General features: G+C 43.4%; 1 protein-coding gene across 3 annotated transcripts in view; it reads right to left on the bottom strand.

Moving 5' to 3' along the window:
* The window catches only part of LOC139380798 (zinc finger protein 385B-like), a 168,798-nt gene that overhangs the window by 33,203 nt on the left and 114,189 nt on the right, over positions 1 to 21,406 (bottom strand). For all 3 annotated transcript variants that reach the window (XM_071123831.1, XM_071123832.1, XM_071123833.1), the window contains one exon: positions 1,357 to 1,467. In XM_071123831.1, the coding sequence (XP_070979932.1) occupies positions 1,357 to 1,467 (111 nt within the window). The remainder of the gene's footprint in view (positions 1 to 1,356; positions 1,468 to 21,406) is intronic.

Genomic DNA, 21,406 nt, shown 5'->3' with positions numbered 1-21,406 from the left:
ACATAAGACCGAACCCGTAACATATTTCAGGATGTTGTGTGACCCTGGAAAAAAAATCTGAATTCATGTAAACATTACATAGCTTGTCCCAAAAAAAGTGGTCTCTTGGCACAACTTACCCTGGGTATGGGGTAAATCGAGCCGAGGGACAGGGTATGTTAAGCTGCCTATACATTTCTGTACTGAATTAAATATTACCACAACTTTTTACAAACCATGTCTATCTTTATTTCCAAAACACAATTCAACACAATCACAATCGCTTGCAACCGACTGGCCTCTTCATATGGACTACCGCAGAGTACAACAGCCTGACCACTTCCTATGGACTACCACAGAGTACAACAGTCTGACCACTTCCTATAGACTACCACAGAGTACAACAGTCTGACCACTTCCTATGGACTACCACAGAGTACAACAGTCTGGTCACTTCCTATAGACTACCACATAGTACAACAGTCTGACCACTTCCTATGGACTACCACAGAGTACAACAGTCTGGTCACTTCCTATAGACTACCACATAGTACAACAGTCTGACCACTTCCTATGGACTACCACATAGTACAACAGTCTGGCCACTTCCTATGGAATACCACAGAGTACAACAGTCTGGTCACTTCCTATAGACTACCACATAGTACAACAGTCTGACCACTTCCTATGGACTACCACATAGTACAACAGTCTGGCCACTTCCTATAGACTACCACATAGTACAACAGTCTGGTCACAGTAGGCCATACTGTGGTATATTGTGTCTAAATCTATCCACCTGCCCAGTACTAGTCTGGTCTGCACTACAAAACAACCACAAACCATTTTGTACACAATGCATCACCGGCTATGTTTGAAACACTCTCAGGATTGGCCATTGATTGGTTGAAATGGGAACAAAGGCTCCTAAGAACATTTCAGGCACGTCTGTTATTCTACACTACAGCATGTGGACTGATTGGCTATTGAAACGAATAATGGGTAGTAAACATCTTGTAAACAAATATGATGTCCTCTTAGCTTGACCCAAAGGATTCACAGCACAGAGAGCATCATATTATTTTATTTATTATCCCAAATCTCAGAGATACAATATGTCTGACGTAATTAGACTAATCTACGTTTATCTAAGACGTCTGTTTCATGGGTTGGATCCTGTTTTAATGTAATATTTTTTTCTTAAGGATTTTTACTACGGAACTTTCTCCTCAATGTAGTAGTCAGTAACAATAGTATACCAGTAGGTGTCTTCCAGAAAAGTGTCCTAGCCTGGCAACCAAAGACTCACTGTATACACACACACTTTACCATGCTGTTTTTCTTCGAGAGAGTGTCTTGTAACGTTACTGTACTTACATCTGAGTTGAAGCGGAGTTGACAGATGTTACAGGAAATCACTTGTTTTTTCTTCGGAGGGATGGAGACTCCAAACGTGTGGTTTATTACAGCTTTCTGGACGGGATCCATCTGGAAGACAAGAAGACAGGAGAGTAATGTTTAAGTATTGCACGGGTTCTGGAGAGATAGAGAGACAGACGGAGAGAGAGGGAGAGATAGAGAGACAGACAGACGGAGAGAGAGAGAGAGAGACGGAGAGAGACAGACGGAGAGAGCGAGAGAGAGAGAGCGAGAGAGAGAGACAGACGGAGAGAGAGAGAGACAGAGAGAGAGAGAGAGAGAGAGAAAGAGGAGAGAGAGAGAGAGAAAGAGGAGAGAGTGGGAGAGAGATCTCCCTTCCATCTACTGTAATACATTAGGTGGTTCCAACAGCCAAGCGGCACCCCAGGGTCAGTGGAGAGCAGAATGGGTAGATAGTGAACACCTTAAAGGAGGACAGATGGTAGCCTGGTAGTGTTCACTACCCGGTGACGCTCATCTCCAGAGATAGGTGTTAAAGACATATTAGATACTCAGACTGGTAAAAGAACAAAGGTTATTACTTTACTTAAAGCATGCGTGTATAATTAACTATGACAAACGATAAACTGTGAGGACAAAGCACATGTAAAGGACTCCAGGATCATGGAAATGGAAGATGAATCACCTCCATTGATCAAATCAAATCAAATTTATTTACATAGCCCTTCGTACATCAGCTGATATCTCAAAGTGCTGTACAGAAACCCAGCCTAAAACCCCAAACAGCAAGCAATGCAGGTGTAGAAGCACGGTGGCTAGGAAAAACTCCCTAGAAAGGCCAAAACCTAGGAAGAAACCTAGAGAGGAACCAGGCTATGTGAGGTGGCCAGTCCTCTTCTGGCTGTGCCGGGTGGAGATTATAACAGAACATGGCCAAGATGTTCAAATGTTCATAAATGACCAGCATGGTCGAATAATAATAAGGCAGAACAGTTCAAACTGGAGTAGCAGCACGGTCAGGTGGACTGGGGACAGCAAGGAGTCATCATGTCAGGTAGTCCTGGGGCATGGTCCTAGGGCTCAGGTCAGTTGAAACTGGCGCAGCAGCACGGCCAGGTGGACTGGGGACAGCAAGGAGTCATCCTGTCAGGTAGATTTGATTTGCTTGTGCTTATAAGAGCTTTCTCTTGTAGTTACACAAACACATTGAAACTGAAAGAAGAACCACTTGGGCCTTCTTTGTGAATGAACCCTCTGTTATTAAGTGGACTGTATGTGTTAAAAGGCCCTTTAAAAGTGCTTTTCACACTGCATGTTCTTAGCCCAGGGCTATCCTTAACGCTGGGTTAAAACTAACCCTCCTTTCGCTCAGGCATTCACTAACCCTGGGCAGTGTGCAGTGTGAACGTGACTATTCTAATAATACATGAGAGAACACAGCTCGTTTCTCTGTAGCTCAGAGAACACCAGGTAGGAAAATATTTGATAACATATCACATGGGCTGTGCTAAAAAATACATGTGAAAGTTTTGACCACCAAGACATTCCTAGAGTAGTCTTTAATGGTATTCATTCATAGTTCATCATAACTGCTGCTGTCAGACAAACATCCTACAGTACATAGAAAATAACAACAAGCTTCCGACACCTCGACGTGCGCCTGATCCCCACTACCAAATCACATGGAGACTGAACGAAGGCCACATTACATATTTGATGCTCTCTCTCCTACCTATTGCCAGCTAACATGCAGTAGAATAATAACATATTAGGCCACATTACATATTTGATGCCATCTCGCCTACCTATTGCCATCTCACATAGAATCATGAGATCAGGACTCCACAGAAGAGAGAACAAATACAAAAATACAGTATATCGAGAGGCAAGTTGTTCTTGGCCAGAGAATCAATTAACGTTATCCTACCATTCTATGTGTGCCATTAGTTATTCTACCATTCTATGTATGCCATTAGTTATCCTACCATTCTATGTATGCCATTAGTTAGTTATCCTACCATTCTATGTGTGCCATTAGTTAGTTATCCTACCATTTTATGTGTGCCATTAGTTATTCTACCATTCTATGTATGCCATTAGTTATCCTACCATTCTATGTATGCCATTAGTTAGTTATCCTACCATTCTATGTGTGCCATTAGTTATTCTACCATTCTATCTATGCCATTAGTTAGTTATCCTACCATTCTATGTGTGCCATTAGTTATTCTACCATTCTATCTATGCCATTAGTTAGTTATAAATCCTGTTGGGGATAGGGGGCAGTATTTTCACTTTGGATGAATTGCATGCCCATAGTGAACTGCATCCTACTCTGTCCTAGATTGCTAATATATGCATATTATTATTACTATTGGATAGAAAACACTCTGAAGTTTCTAAAACTGTTTGAATTAGGCAATCTTCCAAACAGGAAGTTAAATTCTGAATACATGTCTAATTTCAAGTCATCGCCTATTCACTTCCAAATAAGATATGGATCTGGTAGCACTTCCTACGCCTTCCACTAGATGTCCTCATTCAGTGGAACGTGGAATGGAGCTTATGGTGTGAACTTTGACCGAATGGAGGGGAAATAGTCACTGTCTTGGCAGAATGCAATTTCCCTGTGGCGCATTTGTCGGTGGGTGTCATCATCGTTCCATTTGGCTGCAGATGAAAACGTATGATCCGGTTGGAACGTTATTGGATATATATGAAAATAACATCCTGAAGATTGATTCTCTAGTTAGTTTGACCAGTTTATTTGACCTGGAATATATATTTTTGAAGTTTTCGTCCGAGTTCTCCTGGACCAGCGTCAGCTTTTGGGCACATGAGCTGAAAGTGCTAGCAAATGCAGCTAATTGGACACTAGTATTGGACATTATGGAACAAAACAACGATTTATTGTGGAACTAGGACTCCTTGCACTGCATTCTGATGAAAGATCATCAAAGGTAGGGGAATATTTATGATGTAATTCGTATTTCTGTTGACTCCAACATGGCGGAGAAATATATTTACGTCTGAGCGCTATCTCAGATTATTGCATGGTAGGCTTTTTTCATAACGTTTAAAAAAAATCTGACACAGCGGTTGCATTAACCTTTTGGATCTCTAGGGGCGCTATTTCATTTTTGGATAAAAAACGTTCCCGTTTTAAGCGCAATATTTTGTCACGAAAAGATGCTCGACTATGCATATTATTGACCGTTTTGGAAAGAAAACACTCTGAAGTTTCAGAATCTGCAAAGATATTGTCTGTAAGTGCCCCAGAACTCATTCTACAGGCGAAACCAAGATGATACGTCAACCAGGAAATGAGCAGAATCTCTGAAGCTGTGTTTTCCATTGTCTCCTTATATGGCTGTGATTGCGCAAGGAATGAGCCTACACTTTCTGTCGTTTCCCCAAGGTGTTTGCAGCATTGTGACGCAATTATTTTTCCATTTGAGAGCAAGGAGAAACCAGGCTTCCACGAAGGATATATCATCGAAGAGATATGTGGAAAAACACCTTGAGGATTGATTCTAAACCACGTTTGCCATGTTTCAGTCGATATTATGGAGTTAATTTTGAAAAAAGTTCGCGTTTTGAGGGCTGAATTTTCGTTTTTTTTTTTTTTTTTTTTTTGGTAGCCAAATGTGATGTACAAAACGGAGCTATTTCTAATACACAAAGAATCTTTTTGGGAAAACTGAGCATCTGCTATCTAACTGAGAGTCTCCTCATTGAAAACATCAGAAGTTCTTCAAAGGTAAGTTATTTTATTTGAAGGCTTTACTTGTTTTTGTGATAGTTGCCTGCTAAATGCTAACGCTAATGCTAACGCTAAATGCTACGCTAGCTAGCTACTGTTACACAAATGATTGTTTTCCTATGGTTGAAAAGCATATTTTAAAAATCAGACATGATGGGTAGATGAACAAGATGTTTATCTTTCATTTGCTGTATTGGACTTGTTAATGTGTGAAAGTTAAATATTTCGAAAGAATATTTTTGAATTCCCCGCGCCACCCTTTCAGCTGAATGGGCGAGGGGAGTTCCCCTAGGGAACCTACCATTCTATGTATGCCATTAGTTAGTTATCCTACAATTCTATGTGTGCCATTAGTTATTCTACCATTCTATGTGTGCCATTAGTTATTCTACCATTCTATATATGCCATTAGTTATTAGTTATGGAGGTTATGGCAGGGGACAATACCCTGCCATGGAAGCAGGCGGAGGCAGCGAAGGAGGACCAACGGCGACTCCGAAGTTGGCGACCACGAAGGAAGCCCGAGAGAGAGCCCCCCCAAAAAATTGGGGGGGGAACACAGGTTGGTCGGCGAAGCCGAGGGGCGAGTTTGAGGGAGAAGAGGAGTATTGGGATAGACTGAGTGAGGAGTATTGTGAGATAGTTGAGGGGAGTGATGAGGTTTAGTGGATGGTTTGGTGTCTGGAGCAAGACAGTCGCCGTGAGGAGCGTGGGACCATGTTTTGCGGAGATACGCAATGTGTCTCCAGTGCGCATCCACAGCCCGGTGCGTTCTGTGCCAACTCCTCACACTTGCCGTGCGAAAGTGAGCATCCAGCCAGGACAGATTGTGCCAGCTCTACGCTCCAGACCTCCAGTGCATCTCCACGGTCCAGTATATCCTGCGCTGGCTCTACGCACTGTGTACCCAGCGCGCCTCCACAGTCCAGTACGTCCTGTGCCTCCTCCCCGCACTCACCCTGAGGTGTGTGGCACCAGCCCGATGCCACCTGTACCAGCCCCACACATCAGGCCTCCAGTGCGCCTCCCCAGTCCAGTACGTCCTGTGCCTGCTCCTCGCGCTCGTCCTGAGGTGCGTGTCACCAAGCCCGATACCACCAGTGCCGGCCCCACGCACAAAGCTTCCGGCGACAGTTCACAGTCCAGAGCTTCCGGCGACAGTTCCCAGTCCAGAGCTTCCGGCGACGTTTCACAGTCTGGAACCTCCAACGACGGTCCACAGTCCGGAACCTCCTGAGGCGGTCCACAGTCCGGAACCTCCTGAGACGGTCCTGTCCCTGGGGGGTACTGTCACGCCCTGACCTTAGAGATCCTTTTTTATTCTCTATTTTGGTTAGCTCAGGGTGTGACCATGGGTGGGTAGTCTAGTTCTTTCATTTCTATGTTGGCCTGGTATGGTTCCCAATCTGAGGCAGCTGTCTATCGTTGTCTCTGATTGGGGATCATATTTAGGCAGCCTTTTCCCACTCGGTTTTTGTGGAATCTTGTCTATGTCTAGTTGCCTGCGAGCACTACATTAGTTTCACGTTTCGTTTTGCGCTTTATTGTTTTCTGTGAGTTTCATCCAATAAACATGTGGAACTCTATGCACGCTGCGCCTTGGTCCATTAATTCAACCAACGATCGTGACAATTAGTTAGTTATCCTGCCATTCTATCTATGCCATTAGTTAGTTATTCTACCATTCTATATATACAATTAGTTATCCTACCATTCTAACTATGCCATTAGTTAGTTGTCCTACCATTCTATGTATACAATTAGTTATCGTACCATTCTATCTATGCCATTAGTTAGTTACGCTACCATTCTATGTATACAATTAGTTATCGTACCATTCTATCTATGCCATTAGTTAGTTATGCTACCATTCTATGTATACAATTAGTTATCCTACCATTCATGTTAGCTTTTATTTGAAGAGCTCACAGGTGTCTAGTCTGGAGAGAGAGAGAGAAAAGGAGGGGGAGAAAGAGAGCGCAAAGAGAGAGAGCGTGTTGTGTTGCATGTGCTTTCGTGAGGATGTACAAAAGGTCTGAGCTATATGCCCCCAGGACACATTCTGTTCTCTGTCCCTCCATCTATCCAACACACACACACACACACACACACACACACACACACACACACACACACACACACACACACACACACACACACACACACACACACACACACACACACACACACACACACACACACACAGTAGTGGTGTCATAATGTTGTTTACCCACACGACCAGAGCCAGCAACCACCAAGCCATCCAATCCATTAAGACTTTACAAGGCTGCTTCCACTCCAAAATGGCACTCTATTGACAGTGCTACACAGTGCTCTACTTTTGAACAGGGCCCTTAGAGCTAGGGAATCAAATCAAATCAAGCTTTATTTACACAGCACAATGTGCTTTACAGGAAAAAAAAAACAAATTAAAAACAATGAAAATAAAAAAGGAAATATTTACTACACAACCAACATAAGATAAAAAACAAAAGAATGACAAACTGAACGACTAAAAAGCACCCTAAGGAAAAGGAATAGGGTGCCATTTGGGACGCACACTTTACAGCCAGGCCAGGTGGATAACAGCCAGTTAGAGGCCACCACCTCTCCTTCCTTTAACTCATAAGAAGGCTTTTAATATGTGGATAAGTGCCAAGGCTTGATGCTGCCCACCCACACCATCCACACACATACAGTATACAACTTGTTACAATTACTGTAAGCAGCAGCAGCAGCACCTGAGAATCATTTAAGCCTCCAGATCAGAAGACCTTAAAGAGGGCACTTATGCAGTGTACCTATAGTCATTACTCTGACCACTTCATGGTCATGGTAGTGTTATAAGGAGACACAAAGACAAAGGGAATAAAACATCTAAAGTAGGCGGTAATAACATTGTACATGTGATGTGTTATTGACAATATTGTGTATGGTGCTATATTGTTATTGTGTATGGTTCCATACTGTAATTGTGTATGCTAATTGTGTGTGTGATCCTTGTTGTGTATGGAGCTTATTGTATTCCTTCCAACTGTGCATTTTCAACCCTACACAAAACAACACAACTAAACACAATGCACTGTACTACACCCCACCAACCCAACAAAACAACTTGAGAAAAATAACTTTAACTGTCATTCAGTGACTGTTAATTAAATTCCAGTGATAAGCAGACAGAGAAAGCTGCAGGGCTAAAGCAGGGACGGCCAGGCTGTCACTGTCCAATTCATTTCAATTACACGTTCCTGTCATCTCCTGTTCACCTCCTCAATGCAAATCATTCTGGTAAACAAATAAACTGCACAACCTCAACATGTTACTGCTGAGGCAAATATTTATATTAACCTTTATTTATACAGGTTAGTCTTATGGAGATCAAATCTATGTCAAAACGTAATGAAATAAAACAGGTAGAATATAGAGTACTCTAGTGTAGAGTAGATACAGTATGTAATCGTAAATAATCCCTTTAGCATGTCGCTACGTCACTCAGTGTCAGAGTTTCGCATGCTTGACTGACAGAGGATGATGTACAGGAGGAATGGCAGTCTCTCTCTCTCTCTCTCTCTCTCCCATCTTTCTCTTTCTGCCCCCATCTTTCTCTTTCTGCCCCCATCTTTCTCTTTCAGCCCCCATCTTTCTCTTTCAGCCCCCATATTTCTCCTTCTGCCCCCATCTCTCTCTCTCTCTCTCTCTCTCTCTCTCTCTCTCTCTCTATGTAATACTACCAATTATCTACCAGGACCAGTGATGACAGTAATAACATGTTGTCAGACTTAGTGTCAGAACCCACGAGCCCACTTGTCCTGTTACAGGATGCATTTGACAATATGATGAATGGGAAACAAAATGCACACTCTAATGCAATCATTGCGGTCTGGCACCTCTCTCACCAAGTGCACATCAGAGGAGGCTGGTGGTAGGAGCTAGAGGACATGCTCATTGTAATGGCTGGAATGGAATTCCTGGAAACTGAGTCAAACGTGGTTTCTATATCTTTGATGTGTTTGATGCCGTTCCATTTATTCCATTCCAGCCATTACAATGTGCCTGTCCTCCTATATCTCATCCCACCAGCCCCCACTGGTGCACATGAACAATCAACATTTACAGTGCCTTGCAAAAGTATTCACCCCCTTGGCGTTTTTCCTATTTTTGTAGCATTACAACCTGTAATTTAAATGGAATTTTATTTTGATTTCATGTAATGGACATACACAAAATAGTCCAAATAGATTAAATTCAAAAAATAACTTGTTTCAAAAAATTCAAAAAATGTTAAAACGGAAAAATGGTGCATGCATATGTTTTCACCCCCTTTGCTATGAAGCACCTAAATAAGATCTGGTGCAACCAATAACCTTCAGAAGTCACATAATTGGTTAAATAAAGTCCACCTGTGTGCAATCTAAGTGTCACATGATCTGTTCTGAAAGCCCCCAGAGTCTGCAACACCACTAAGCAAGGGGCACCACCAAGTAAGCGGCACTATGAATACCAAGGAGCTCTCCGAACAGGTCAGGGACAAAGTTGTGGAGAAGTACAGATCAGGGTTGGGTTGTAAAAAAATATCCAAAACTTTGAACATCCCACGGAGCACCGTTAAATCCATTATTAAAAAATGGAAAGAATATGGCACCACAGCAAACCTGCCAAGAGAGGGCCGTCCACCAAAACTCACAGACCAGGAAAGGAGGGAATTAATCAGAGAGGCAACAAAGAGACCAAAGATAACCCTGAAGGAGCTGCAACGCTCCACAGCGGAGATTGGTGTATCTGTCCATAGGACCACTTTAAGCCATACTCTCCACAGAGCTGAGCTTTACCGAAGAGTGGCCATAAAAAAATAAGCAAACATGTTTGGTGTTCGCCAAAAGGCATGTGGGAGACTCCCCAAACATATTGAAGAAAGTACTCTGGTTAGATGAGACTAAAACTGAGCTTTTTGGCCATCAGGGAAAACACTATGTCTGGTTCAAACCCAACACCTCTCATCACCCCGAGAACATCATCCCCACAGTCAAACATGGTGGTGGCAGCATCATGCTGTGGGGATGTTTTTTATTGGCAGGAACTGGGATACTGGTCAGAATTGAAGGAATGATGGATGGAGCTAAATACAGGGAAATTCTTGAGGGAAACCTGTTTCAGTCTTCCAGAGATTTGAGACTGGGACGGAGGTTCACCTTCCAGCAGGACAATGACCCTAAGCATACTGCTAAAGCAACACTCGAGTGGTTTAAGGGGAAACATTTAAATGTCTTGGAATGGCCTAGTCAAAGCCCAGACCTCTGTGGTATGACTTAAAGATTGCAGTACACCAGCGGAACCCATCCAACTTGAAGGAGCTGAAGCAGTATTGCCTTGAAAAATCCCTGTGGCTAGATGTGCCAAGCTTATAGAGACATACCCAAGAGACTTGCAGCTGTAATTGCTGCAAAAGGTGGCTCTACAGAGTATTGAATTGGAATATTTATGCACGCTCAAGTTTTGTTTTTTGTCTTATTTCATGTTTGTTTCACAATAAACAACTATTTTGCATCTTCAAAGTGGTAGGCATGTTGTGTAAATTAAATGATACAAACCCCCCAAAAATCCATTTTAAAACCAGGTTGTAAGGCAGCAAAATAGTCAAAATGCCAAGGGGGTGAATACTTTCGCAAGCCACTGTACAAGGTAAGAATATATGTTGCTCAGACAAAGGTTATCACCATAGAATTCTAATTACATGGTTATTACAGACTGAAAGCTTAGCTAATAAAAACACTGACATTACATTTGACTGAAGTTTGCAGACTCCTTTTTCACTATAACATTACTTAATAAACATAAATATTATGTTGCAGTCATTCTTACAGTAGCCTACATTTTGTGTTTCAAGGGTTTTTATATTGAGAGCAGCTGCAGAGAAAAACAAAGACAGATCAATTCACCATCTGTTGGTTTTGTATTCCTGAATGTACCTTGAGTTTCTGACACCTGCACAGTGATGCTGCAACAATGCAGATATCAGACCTCATACTGTATGTTCCGACACCATACTCCATCCTCCTCAACAAAAGATTCACAGCATGAAAAATACATCTACACTAAACAAAATTCTAACTGCAACCTGCAACAATTTCAAAGATGTTACTGAGTTACAGTTCATATAAAGAAATCAGTCAATTGAATTAGGTACTAATCTATTGATTTCACATGACTGAGAATACAGATATGCATCTGTTGGTCACAGATACCTTTAAAAAAAAAGTAGGGGCGTGGATCAGAAAACCAGCCAGTCTCTGGCGTGACCAGCATTTGCCTCATGCAGCAGCTCCTCCGAGTGGATCAGGCTGTTGATTGTGGCCTGTGGAATGTTGTCCCCCCTCTTCAATGGTTGTGCGAAGTTGTTGGATATTGGCAAAAACCGAAACACGCTGTCGTACGCGTCGATCCAGAGCATCCCAAACAGGCTCAATGGATGACATGTCTGGTGAGTATGAAGGCCATGGCAGAACTGGGACATTTTCAGCTTCCAGGAATGTGTATTATCATATTGAAAGTTGAGGTGATGGCAGCGAATGAATGGTATGACAATGGGCCTCAGGAACTCATCCTGGTATCTTTGTGCATTCAAATTGCCAACAATAAAATGAATTGTGTTTGTTGTCTGTAGATTATGCCTGTCCATACTGGTGGGACGCTGCTATAGACCACCAAGTGCTAACAGTCAGTATCTGGATAACATGTGTGAAATGCTTGATAATGTATGTGATATCAAAAGAGAGGTATACTTTCTGGGTGATTTAAACATTGACTGATTTTCATCAGGCTGCCCACTCAAGAGAAAGCTTCAAACTGTAACTAGTACCTGCAACCTGGTTCAGGATATGAATCAAAACTACAAGGGTAGTTACAAACAGTACATGAATGAAATCATGAACATGTATTGATCATATCTTTACTAATGCTGCAGAATATTTTAAATTCTCTATCAACAATGACAAGCCACTGGGGTCTGGCAATGTGGATGGAAAATTACTGAGGATAATAGCGGACGGTATTACCACTCCTATTTGCCATATCTTTAATTTAAGCCTACTAGAAAGCGTGTGCCCTCAGGCCTGGAGGGATGCAAAAGTTATTCCCCTATGATAGTAAAGCCCCCTTAACTGACTCAAATAGCCGACCAATCAGCCTGTTACCAATCATGAGTAAACTTTTGGAAAAAATTGTGTTTGACTAGATACAATGCTATTTTACAGTAAACAAAGTGACAACAGACTTTCAGCACGCTTATAGGGAAGAACATTCAACAAGCACAGCACAAAATGACTGATGAATGGCTGAGAGAAATTGGTGATAAAAAGATTGTGGGGGCTGTTTTGTTAGACTTAAGTGCAGCTTTTGACATATCGATCATAGTCTGTTGTTGCAAAAACGTATGTGTTATGGCTTTACACCCCTGCTATATTGTGGATAAAGTCTAACAGAACACAGAGGGTGTTCTTCTTCCAACACAATCCAGGTAGAATCAGGAATTCCCCAGGGCAGCTGTCTAGGCCCCTTACTTTTTTTCAATCTTTACTAATGTCATTTGAGTAAAGCCAGTGTGTCTATATATGCAGATGACTCAACACTATACACGTCAGCTACCACAGCGACTGAAATGACAGCAAAACTTAACAAAGAGCTGCAGTTAGTTTCAGAATTGGTGACAAGGAATAAGTTAGTCCTAAATATTTCCAAAACTAAAACCATTGTACTTGAGACAAATCATTCACTAAACGCTAAACCTCAACTAAGGCTCTCTCTTGTAATGAATAATGTGTAAATTCAGCAAGTTGAGGAGACTAAACTACTTTGGGTAACCCTGGATTGTAAAACATATTGATACAACAGTACCTAGGATGGGGAGAAGTCTGTCTATAATAAAGTGTTGCTCTGCATTCTTAACAGCACTATCAACAAGGCAGGTCCTACAGGCCCAAGTTTTGTCGCACCTGGACTGTTCAATCGGGGGGTCAGGTGCCACAAAGAGGGACTTAAAAAAATTGCAATTGGGTCAGAACAGATCAGCACGGCTGGACCTTGGATGTACACAGAGAGCTAACATTAATGATATTCTTGTAAATCTCTCCTGGCTCAAAGTGGAGGAGAGATTGACTTCATCACTACTTGTATTTGTGAGAGGTATTAACATGTTGAATGCACTGAGCTGTCTGTTTGAACTATTGGCACACAGCACAGACACCCATGCATACCCCACAAGACATGGCTCCAGAGGTCTCCACACAGTCCCCAAGTCCAGAACAGACTATTCCACATCAAGTACCTCATGCCAGCAGTAAAAATTTATTTAAAAAACAGATAAAAATACACCTTATGGAACAGCGGGAACTGTGAAGAAACACAAACATAGACACATGCATACAAACACACAATAACATACGCACTATACACACATGTACACATGGATTTTGTATTATAGATATGTGGTAGTAGAATAGAGGCCTGAGGGCACACGTGCAATATAATGTGAAATCTGTTATGAATGTATTGTGTAGTTTTTAAAATGTATAAATTGCTGCTTTGGCAGCAGCTAATGGGGATCCGTAATAAATAGATATAGAAATACCATAACCCCAATGCCACCATGGGGCACTCTGTTCACAACGTTGACATCAGAAAACTTCTCACCCACACGACGCCATACTGCCCAGTACAGTTGAAACCGATATTCATCCGTAAAGAGCACTCTTCTCCAGCGTGCCAGTGGTTATCTCCACCCGGCACTGCCAGAAGAGGACTGGCCAACCCTCATAGCCTGATTCCTCTCTAAGTTTCTTCCTAGGTTTTGGCCTTTCTAGGGAGTTTTTCCGAGCCACCGTGCTTCTACACCTGCATTGTTTGCTGCTTGGGGTTTTAGGCTGGGTTTCTGTACAGCACTTTGATATATCAGCTGATGTAAGAAAGTCTATATAAATATATTTGATTTGATTTGATCAAAGGTGACGTTGGTTATGAATCCGACCTGCATTCCGATCAAGACCCTGGTGAGGACAACGAGCAGACAGATGAGCTTCCCTGAGACGATTGCTCCTAGTTCTTCAGGTGTGCAAACCAATAGCTTCATTAGCTGTCTGGGTGGCTGGTCTCAGACGATCCCGCAGGTGAAGAAGATGAATTTGGAGGTCCTGGGCTGGCGTGGTTACACGTGGTCTGCGGTTGTGAGGCCGGTTGGATGTACTGCCAAATTCTTTAAAACGACGTTGGAGGCGTCTTATAGTAGAGAAATTAGCATTTAATTATCTTGCAACAACTCTGTTGGACATTCCTGCAGTCAGCATGCCAAATGTACGTTCCCTCAAAACTTCCGACATCTGTGGCATTGTGTGACAAAACTGCACATTTGAGAGTGATCGTTTATTGTTCCCAAGACAAGGGGCACCTGTGTAATGATTATAATGTTTAATCAGCTCCTTGATATGCCACACCTGTCAGGTGGATGGATTATCTTGGTGAAGGAGAAATGCTCACTATCAGGGAAGTAAACAAATTTGTGCACAACATTTTAGAGAAATAAGCTTTTTATGCGTATGGAAGATTTCTGGGATCTTTTATTTCACCTCATGAAACATGTGACCAACATTTTACATGTTGCGTAGTACTCTACACCTGATCCAAGATCTGTTTTTGCTGTCTTGTTAACTCTTAATGGTCATTGTCATGTTTCAATACGGCCTCCAGTCTCATTTCACCTCGTTTACAGTATCACGTGATTTACTATCACTTTCACATTTGGCCGGGCGTACGTTGCAAAAGTGGGCGTGTACATGTGCTGGCTTATACTAGTTCTGTCAACAGCACACATACATCACCGTTTGAAAAATTAGCTACACACACGTCTCTGCAGAGAAAGCAGCTTTGTGTCTGACTACATCCCTGATGCAGATTCGATTCCCTTGGAAGATCTGGAGAGAGAATTCAAACGTCTCTACTTCACAGGAGAAGTATTTGAACGTAAACCTTTTATTTTTTATTTAAAAAAATGGACATGCCGGGAGATGAGTTTGGATTGGTCTGCCATGTAGCATGCTTCTGTCTATAACATGAGCTGGTCAGAATGTGTTGATAGTCCTTTCTACCGCGTAGTTTTTTAAAGATATGCAGTGCATTCGGAAAGTATTTAGACCCCTTCTCTTTTTCCACATTTTGTTACGTTACAGCGTTATTCTAAAATGTATTAAATCATTTTTCTCCCCTCATCAATCTACACACAATATCCCATAATGACAAAGCGAAAACAAGCTAAGTATCCAAAACAGTTTTTAGTTGACCAGGGCAAAACATTTATACAAAGGCAAATTATTAGTCATTACAACAGCAAGGGTGAGCTAGTCAACCGTTCTTGTCCATCCTCAACATCTGTACCCGACTTCCGGCGCCGACAGAGATGGCCGCCTCGCTTCGCGTTCCTAGGAAACTATGCAGTTTTTTGTTTTTTTACGTGTTATTTCTTACATTAGTACCCCAGGTCATCTTAGGTTTCATTACATACAGTCGAGAAGAACTACTGAATATAAGATCAGCATCAACTCACCATCAGTACGACCAAGAATATGTTTTTCGCGACGCGGATCCTGTGTTCTGCCTTACAAACAGGACAACGGAGTGGATCCTATGCAGCGACCCAAAAAAACGACTCCGAAAAAGAGGGAAACGAGGCGGTCTTCTGGTCAGACTCCGGAGACGGGCACAGCGCGCACCACTCCCTAGCATTCTTCTTGCCAATGTCCAGTCTCTTGACAACAAGGTTGATGAAATCCGAGCAAGGGTAGCATTCCAGAGGGACATCAGAGACTGTAACGTTCTTTGCTTCACGGAAACGTGGCTTACTGGAGAGACGCAATCCGAAGCGGTGCAGCCAACAGGTTTCTCCACGCATCGCGCAGACAGGAAAAAACATCTTTCTGGTAAAAAGAGGGGCGGGGGCGTATGCCTTATGACTAACGTGACATGGTGCGATGAAAGAAACATACAGGAACTCAAATCCTTCTGTTCACCTGATTTAGAATTCCTCACAATCAAATGTAGACCGCATTATCTACCAAGAGAATTCTCTTCGATTATAATCACAGCCGTATATATCCCCCCCCAAGCAGACACATCGATGGCTCTGAACGAACTTTATTTAACTCTCTGCAAACTGGAAACAATTTATCCGGAGGCTGCATTCATTGTAGCTGGGGATTTTAACAAGGCTAATCTGAAAACAAGACTCCCCAAATTTTATCAGCATATCGATTGCGCAACCAGGGGAGGAAAGACCTTGGACCATTGTTACTCTAACTTCCGCGACGCATATAAGGCCCTGCCCCGCCCCCCTTTCGGAAAAGCTGACCACGACTCCATTTTGTTGATCCCTGCCTACAGACAGAAACTAAAACAAGAGGCTCCCACGCTGAGGTCTGTCCAACGCTGGTCCGACCAAGCTGACTCCACACTCCAAGACTGCTTCCATCACGTGGACTGGGAGATGTTTCGTATTGCGTCAGATAACAACATTGACGAATACGCTGATTCGGTGTGCGAGTTCATTAGAACGTGCGTTGAAGATGTCGTTCCCATAGCAACGATTAAAACATTCCCTAACCAGAAACCGTGGATTGATGGCAGCATTCGTGTGAAACTGAAAGCGCGAACCACTGCTTTTAATCAGGGCAAGGTGTCTGGTAACATGACCGAATACAAACAGTGCAGCTATTCCCTCCGCAAGGCTATCAAACAAGCTAAGCGCCAGTACAGAGACAAAGTAGAATCTCAATTCAACGGCTCAGACACAAGAGGCATGTGGCAGGGTCTACAGTCAATCACGGACTACAGGAAGAAACCCAGCCCAGTCACGGACCAGGATGTCTTGCTCCCAGGCAGACTAAATAACTTTTTTGCCCGCTTTGAGGACAATACAGTGCCACTGACACGGCCTGCAACGAAAACATGCGGTCTCTCCTTCACTGCAGCCGAGGTGAGTAAGACATTTAAACGTGTTAACCCTCGCAAGGCTGCAGGCCCAGATGGCATCCCCAGCCGCGCCCTCAGAGCATGCGCAGACCAGCTGGCCGGTGTGTTTACGGACATATTCAATCAATCCCTATACCAGTCTGCTGTTCCCACATGCTTCAAGAGGGCCACCATTGTTCCTGTTCCCAAGAAAGCTAAGGTAACTGAGCTAAATGACTACCGCCCCGTAGCACTCACATCCGTCATCATGAAGTGCTTTGAGAGACTAGTCAAGGACCATATCACCTCCACCCTACCTGACACCCTAGACCCACTCCAATTTGCTTACCGCCCAAATAGGTCCACAGACGATGCAATCTCAACCACACTGCACACTGCCCTAACCCATCTGGACAAGAGGAATACCTATGTGAGAATGCTGTTCATCGACTACAGCTCGGCATTCAACACCATAGTACCCTCCAAGCTCGTCATCAAGCTCGAGACCCTGGGTCTCGACCCCGCCCTGTGCAACTGGGTACTGGACTTCCTGACGGGCCGCCCCCAGGTGGTGAGGGTAGGCAACAACATCTCCTCCCCGCTGATCCTCAACACTGGGGCCCCACAAGGTTGCGTTCTGAGCCCTCTCCTGTACTCCCTGTTCACCCACGACTGCGTGGCCACGCACGCCTCCAACTCAATCATCAAGTTTGCGGACGACACAACAGTGGTAGGCTTGATTACCAACAACGATGAGACGGCCTACAGGGAGGAGGTGAGGGCCCTCGGAGTGTGGTGTCAGGAAAACAACCTCACACTCAACGTCAACAAAACTAAGGAGATGATTGTGGACTTCAGGAAACAGCAGAGGGAACACCCCCCTATCCACATCGATGGAACAGTAGTGGAGAGGGTAGCAAGTTTTAAGTTCCTCGGCATACACATCACAGACAAACTGAATTGGTCCACTCACACAGACAGCATCGTGAAGAAGGCGCAGCAGCGCCTCTTCAACCTCAGGAGGCTGAAGAAATTCGGCTTGTCACCAAAAGCACTCACAAACTTCTACAGATGCACAATCGAGAGCATCCTGGCGGGCTGTATCACCGCCTGGTATGGCAACTGCACCGCCCTCAACCGTAAGGCTCTCCAGAGGGTAGTGAGGTCTGCACAACGCATCACCGGGGGCAAACTACCTGCCCTCCAGGACACCTACACCACCCGATGTCACAGGAAGGCCATAAAGATCATCAAGGACATCAACCACCCGAGCCACTGCCTGTTCACCCCGCTATCATCCAGAAGGCGAGGTCAGTACAGGTGCATCAAAGCTGGGACCGAGAGACTGAAAAACAGCTTCTATCTCAAGGCCATCAGACTGTTAAACAGCCACCACTAACACTGAGTGGCTGCTGCCAACACACTGACACTGACTCAACTCCAGCCACTTTAATAATGGGAATTGATGGGAAATGATGTAAATATATCACTAGCCACTTTAAACAATGCTACCTTATATAAATGTTACTTACCCTACATTATTCATCTCATACGCATACGTATATACTGTACTCTATATCATCGACGGTATCCTTATGTAATACATGTATCACTAGCCACTTTATACTATACTATGCCACTTTGTTTACATACTCATCTCATTTGTACATACTGTACCCGATACCATCTACTGTATCTTGCCTATGCTGCTCTGTACCATCACTCATTCATATATCCTTATGTACATATTCTTTATCCCCTTACACTGTGTACAAGACAGTAGTTTTGGAATTGTTAGTTAGATTACTTGTTATTACTGCATTGTCGGAACTAGAAGCACAAGCATTTCGCTACACTCGCATTAACATCTGCTAACCATGTGTATGTGACAAATAAAATTTGATTTGATTTGATTTGATTTGATGGTTTCTTTCATCCATAGACGTTTTCTGCATGTTGGTCTCCACCATTCCTGCAGTTGAGAAGCTCTCTTTGGTAAAATGAGGTGACTACTTTTGAAAAGGTGCGACTCTCCCAGCAAATTCCAACCATCTTCGCCGGCATTCTGGACTTGTTGGAAAGATAAAGAAAAAGTTGGCTTGGGTGTCTTGCATCCGGTTTGGCTGTACTGTGACTTTGCTACTGGATTACTGATAACGGTAGGCAACTCTATATCCACCTACAGGGGTTGGGTTATGGCCAATAACATAATGTCTTCCAGTTGTGGAAGTTCGGTCTGGGTGAGGTTGAGAATGCACAGAAAGATTAAAAAAAAATACACATTTTGCTCATTTTTTTTTTGCAATTTAGTGTGTGTACTTTAGTGTATTTATACTTGGGATATCGCTTTTCAACTCCTTGAAGGAGTTGACAAGATAGCACAAACAGATCTAGGATCAGGCTACTGCATGCAGCACTTGATACAGTTCCTGCATTTAAGCATTCATGTTACAGAGCTAGTATTATTTTTATTTTTCACCTTTATTTAACCAGGTAAGCCAGTTGAGAACAAGTTCTCATTTACAACTGCGACCTGGCCAAGATAAAGCAAAGCAGTGCGACACAAACAACAACACAGAGTTAGACATGGAATAAACAAGCTTTTAGTCAATAACACAATAGAAAAAAAAGAAAGTCTATATACAGTGTGTGCAATGGCGTGAGGAGGTAAGCAATAAATAGACCATAGTAGCGAGGTAATTACAATTTAGCAGAGTGATAAATGAGCAGATGATGATGTGATGATGATATTGGTTCCAAGTAGAGATACTGGTGTGCAAAAGAGCAGAAAAGTAAATAAAAACAATATGGGGATTAGGTAGGTGGGCGATTTACAGAGGGACTATGTACAGCTGCAGCGATCGGTTAGCTGCTCAGATAGCTGATGTTTAAAGATAGTGAGGGAAATATAAGTCTCCAGCTTCAGCGATTTTTGCAATTCATTCCAGTCACTAGCAGCAGAGAACTGGAAGGAAAGGCAGCCAAAGTAGGTGTTGGCTTTGGGGATGACCAGTGAGATATACCTGCTGGAGCGCGTGCTATGGGTGGGTGTTGTTATCGTGACCAGTGAGCTGAGATAAGGCGGAACTTTACCTAGCATAGACTTGTAGATGACCTGGAGCCAGTGGGTCTGGCGACGAATATGTAGCGAGGGCCAGCCGACTAGAGCATACAGGTCGCAGTGGTGGGTGGTATAAGGGGCTTTGGTAACAAATGGATGGCACTGCGATAGACTGCATCCAGTTTGCTGAGTAGAGTGTTGGAAGCTATTTTGTAGATGACATCGCCGAAGTAGAGGATCGGTAGGATAGTCAGTTTTACTAGGGTAAGTTTGGCGCCGTGAGTGAAGGAGGCTTTGTTTGCGAAATAGAAAGGCGATTCTAGATCTGATTTTGTATTGGAGATGTTTAATATGAGTCTGGAAGGAGAGTTTACAGTCTAGCCAGACACCTAGGTATTTGTAGTTGTCCACATATTCTTGGTCAGAACCGTCCAGGGTAGTGATGCTAGGCGGGCGGGCGGGTGCAGGCAGCGAATGGTTGAAAAGCATGCATTTAGTTTTACTAGCGTTTAAGAGCAGTTGGAGGCCATGGAAGGAGTGTTGTATGGCATTGAAGCTCGTTTGGAGGTTAGTTAACACAAAGTCCAAAGAATGGCCAGATGTATACAGAATGGTGTTGTCTGCGTAGAGGTGGATCAGGGAATCACCCGCAGCAAGAGCAACATCATTAATATATATAGAGAAAAGAGTCGGCCTGAGAATTGATCCCTGTGGTACCCCCATAGAGACTGCCAGAGGTCCGGACAACAGGCCCTCCGATTTGACACACTGAACTCTGTCTGCGAAGTAGTTGGTGAACCAGGTGAGGCAGTCACTTGAGAAACCAAGGCTATTGATCTGCCGATAAGAATACGGTGATTGACAGAGTCGAAAGCCTTGGCCAGGTCGATGAAGACGGCTGCACAGTACTGTCTTTTATCGATGGTGGTTATGATATCATTTAGTACCCTGAGCATGGCTGAGGTGCAGCCATGACCAGCTCGGAAACCGGATTGCACAGCGGAGAAGGTACGGTGGGATTCGAAATGGGGTCAGTGATCTGTTTTTTAACTTGGCTTTGAAGACTTTAGAGAGGCAGGGCATGATGTATATTGGTCTATAACAGTTTTGGTCTAGAGTGTCACCCCCTTTGAAGAGGGGGATGACCGCGGCAGCTTTCCAATCTTTAGGGATCTCGGACGATACGTAAGAGAGGTTGAACAGACTGGTAATAGGGGTTGCAACAATGGCGGCAG

This window comes from Oncorhynchus clarkii, chromosome 22 (assembly GCF_045791955.1).
Source record: "Oncorhynchus clarkii lewisi isolate Uvic-CL-2024 chromosome 22, UVic_Ocla_1.0, whole genome shotgun sequence".
NCBI lineage: Eukaryota > Metazoa > Chordata > Actinopteri > Salmoniformes > Salmonidae > Oncorhynchus > Oncorhynchus clarkii.
Note: the sequence above shows the minus strand (reverse complement) of the source record. Positions and strands in the feature narration are given on the sequence as shown.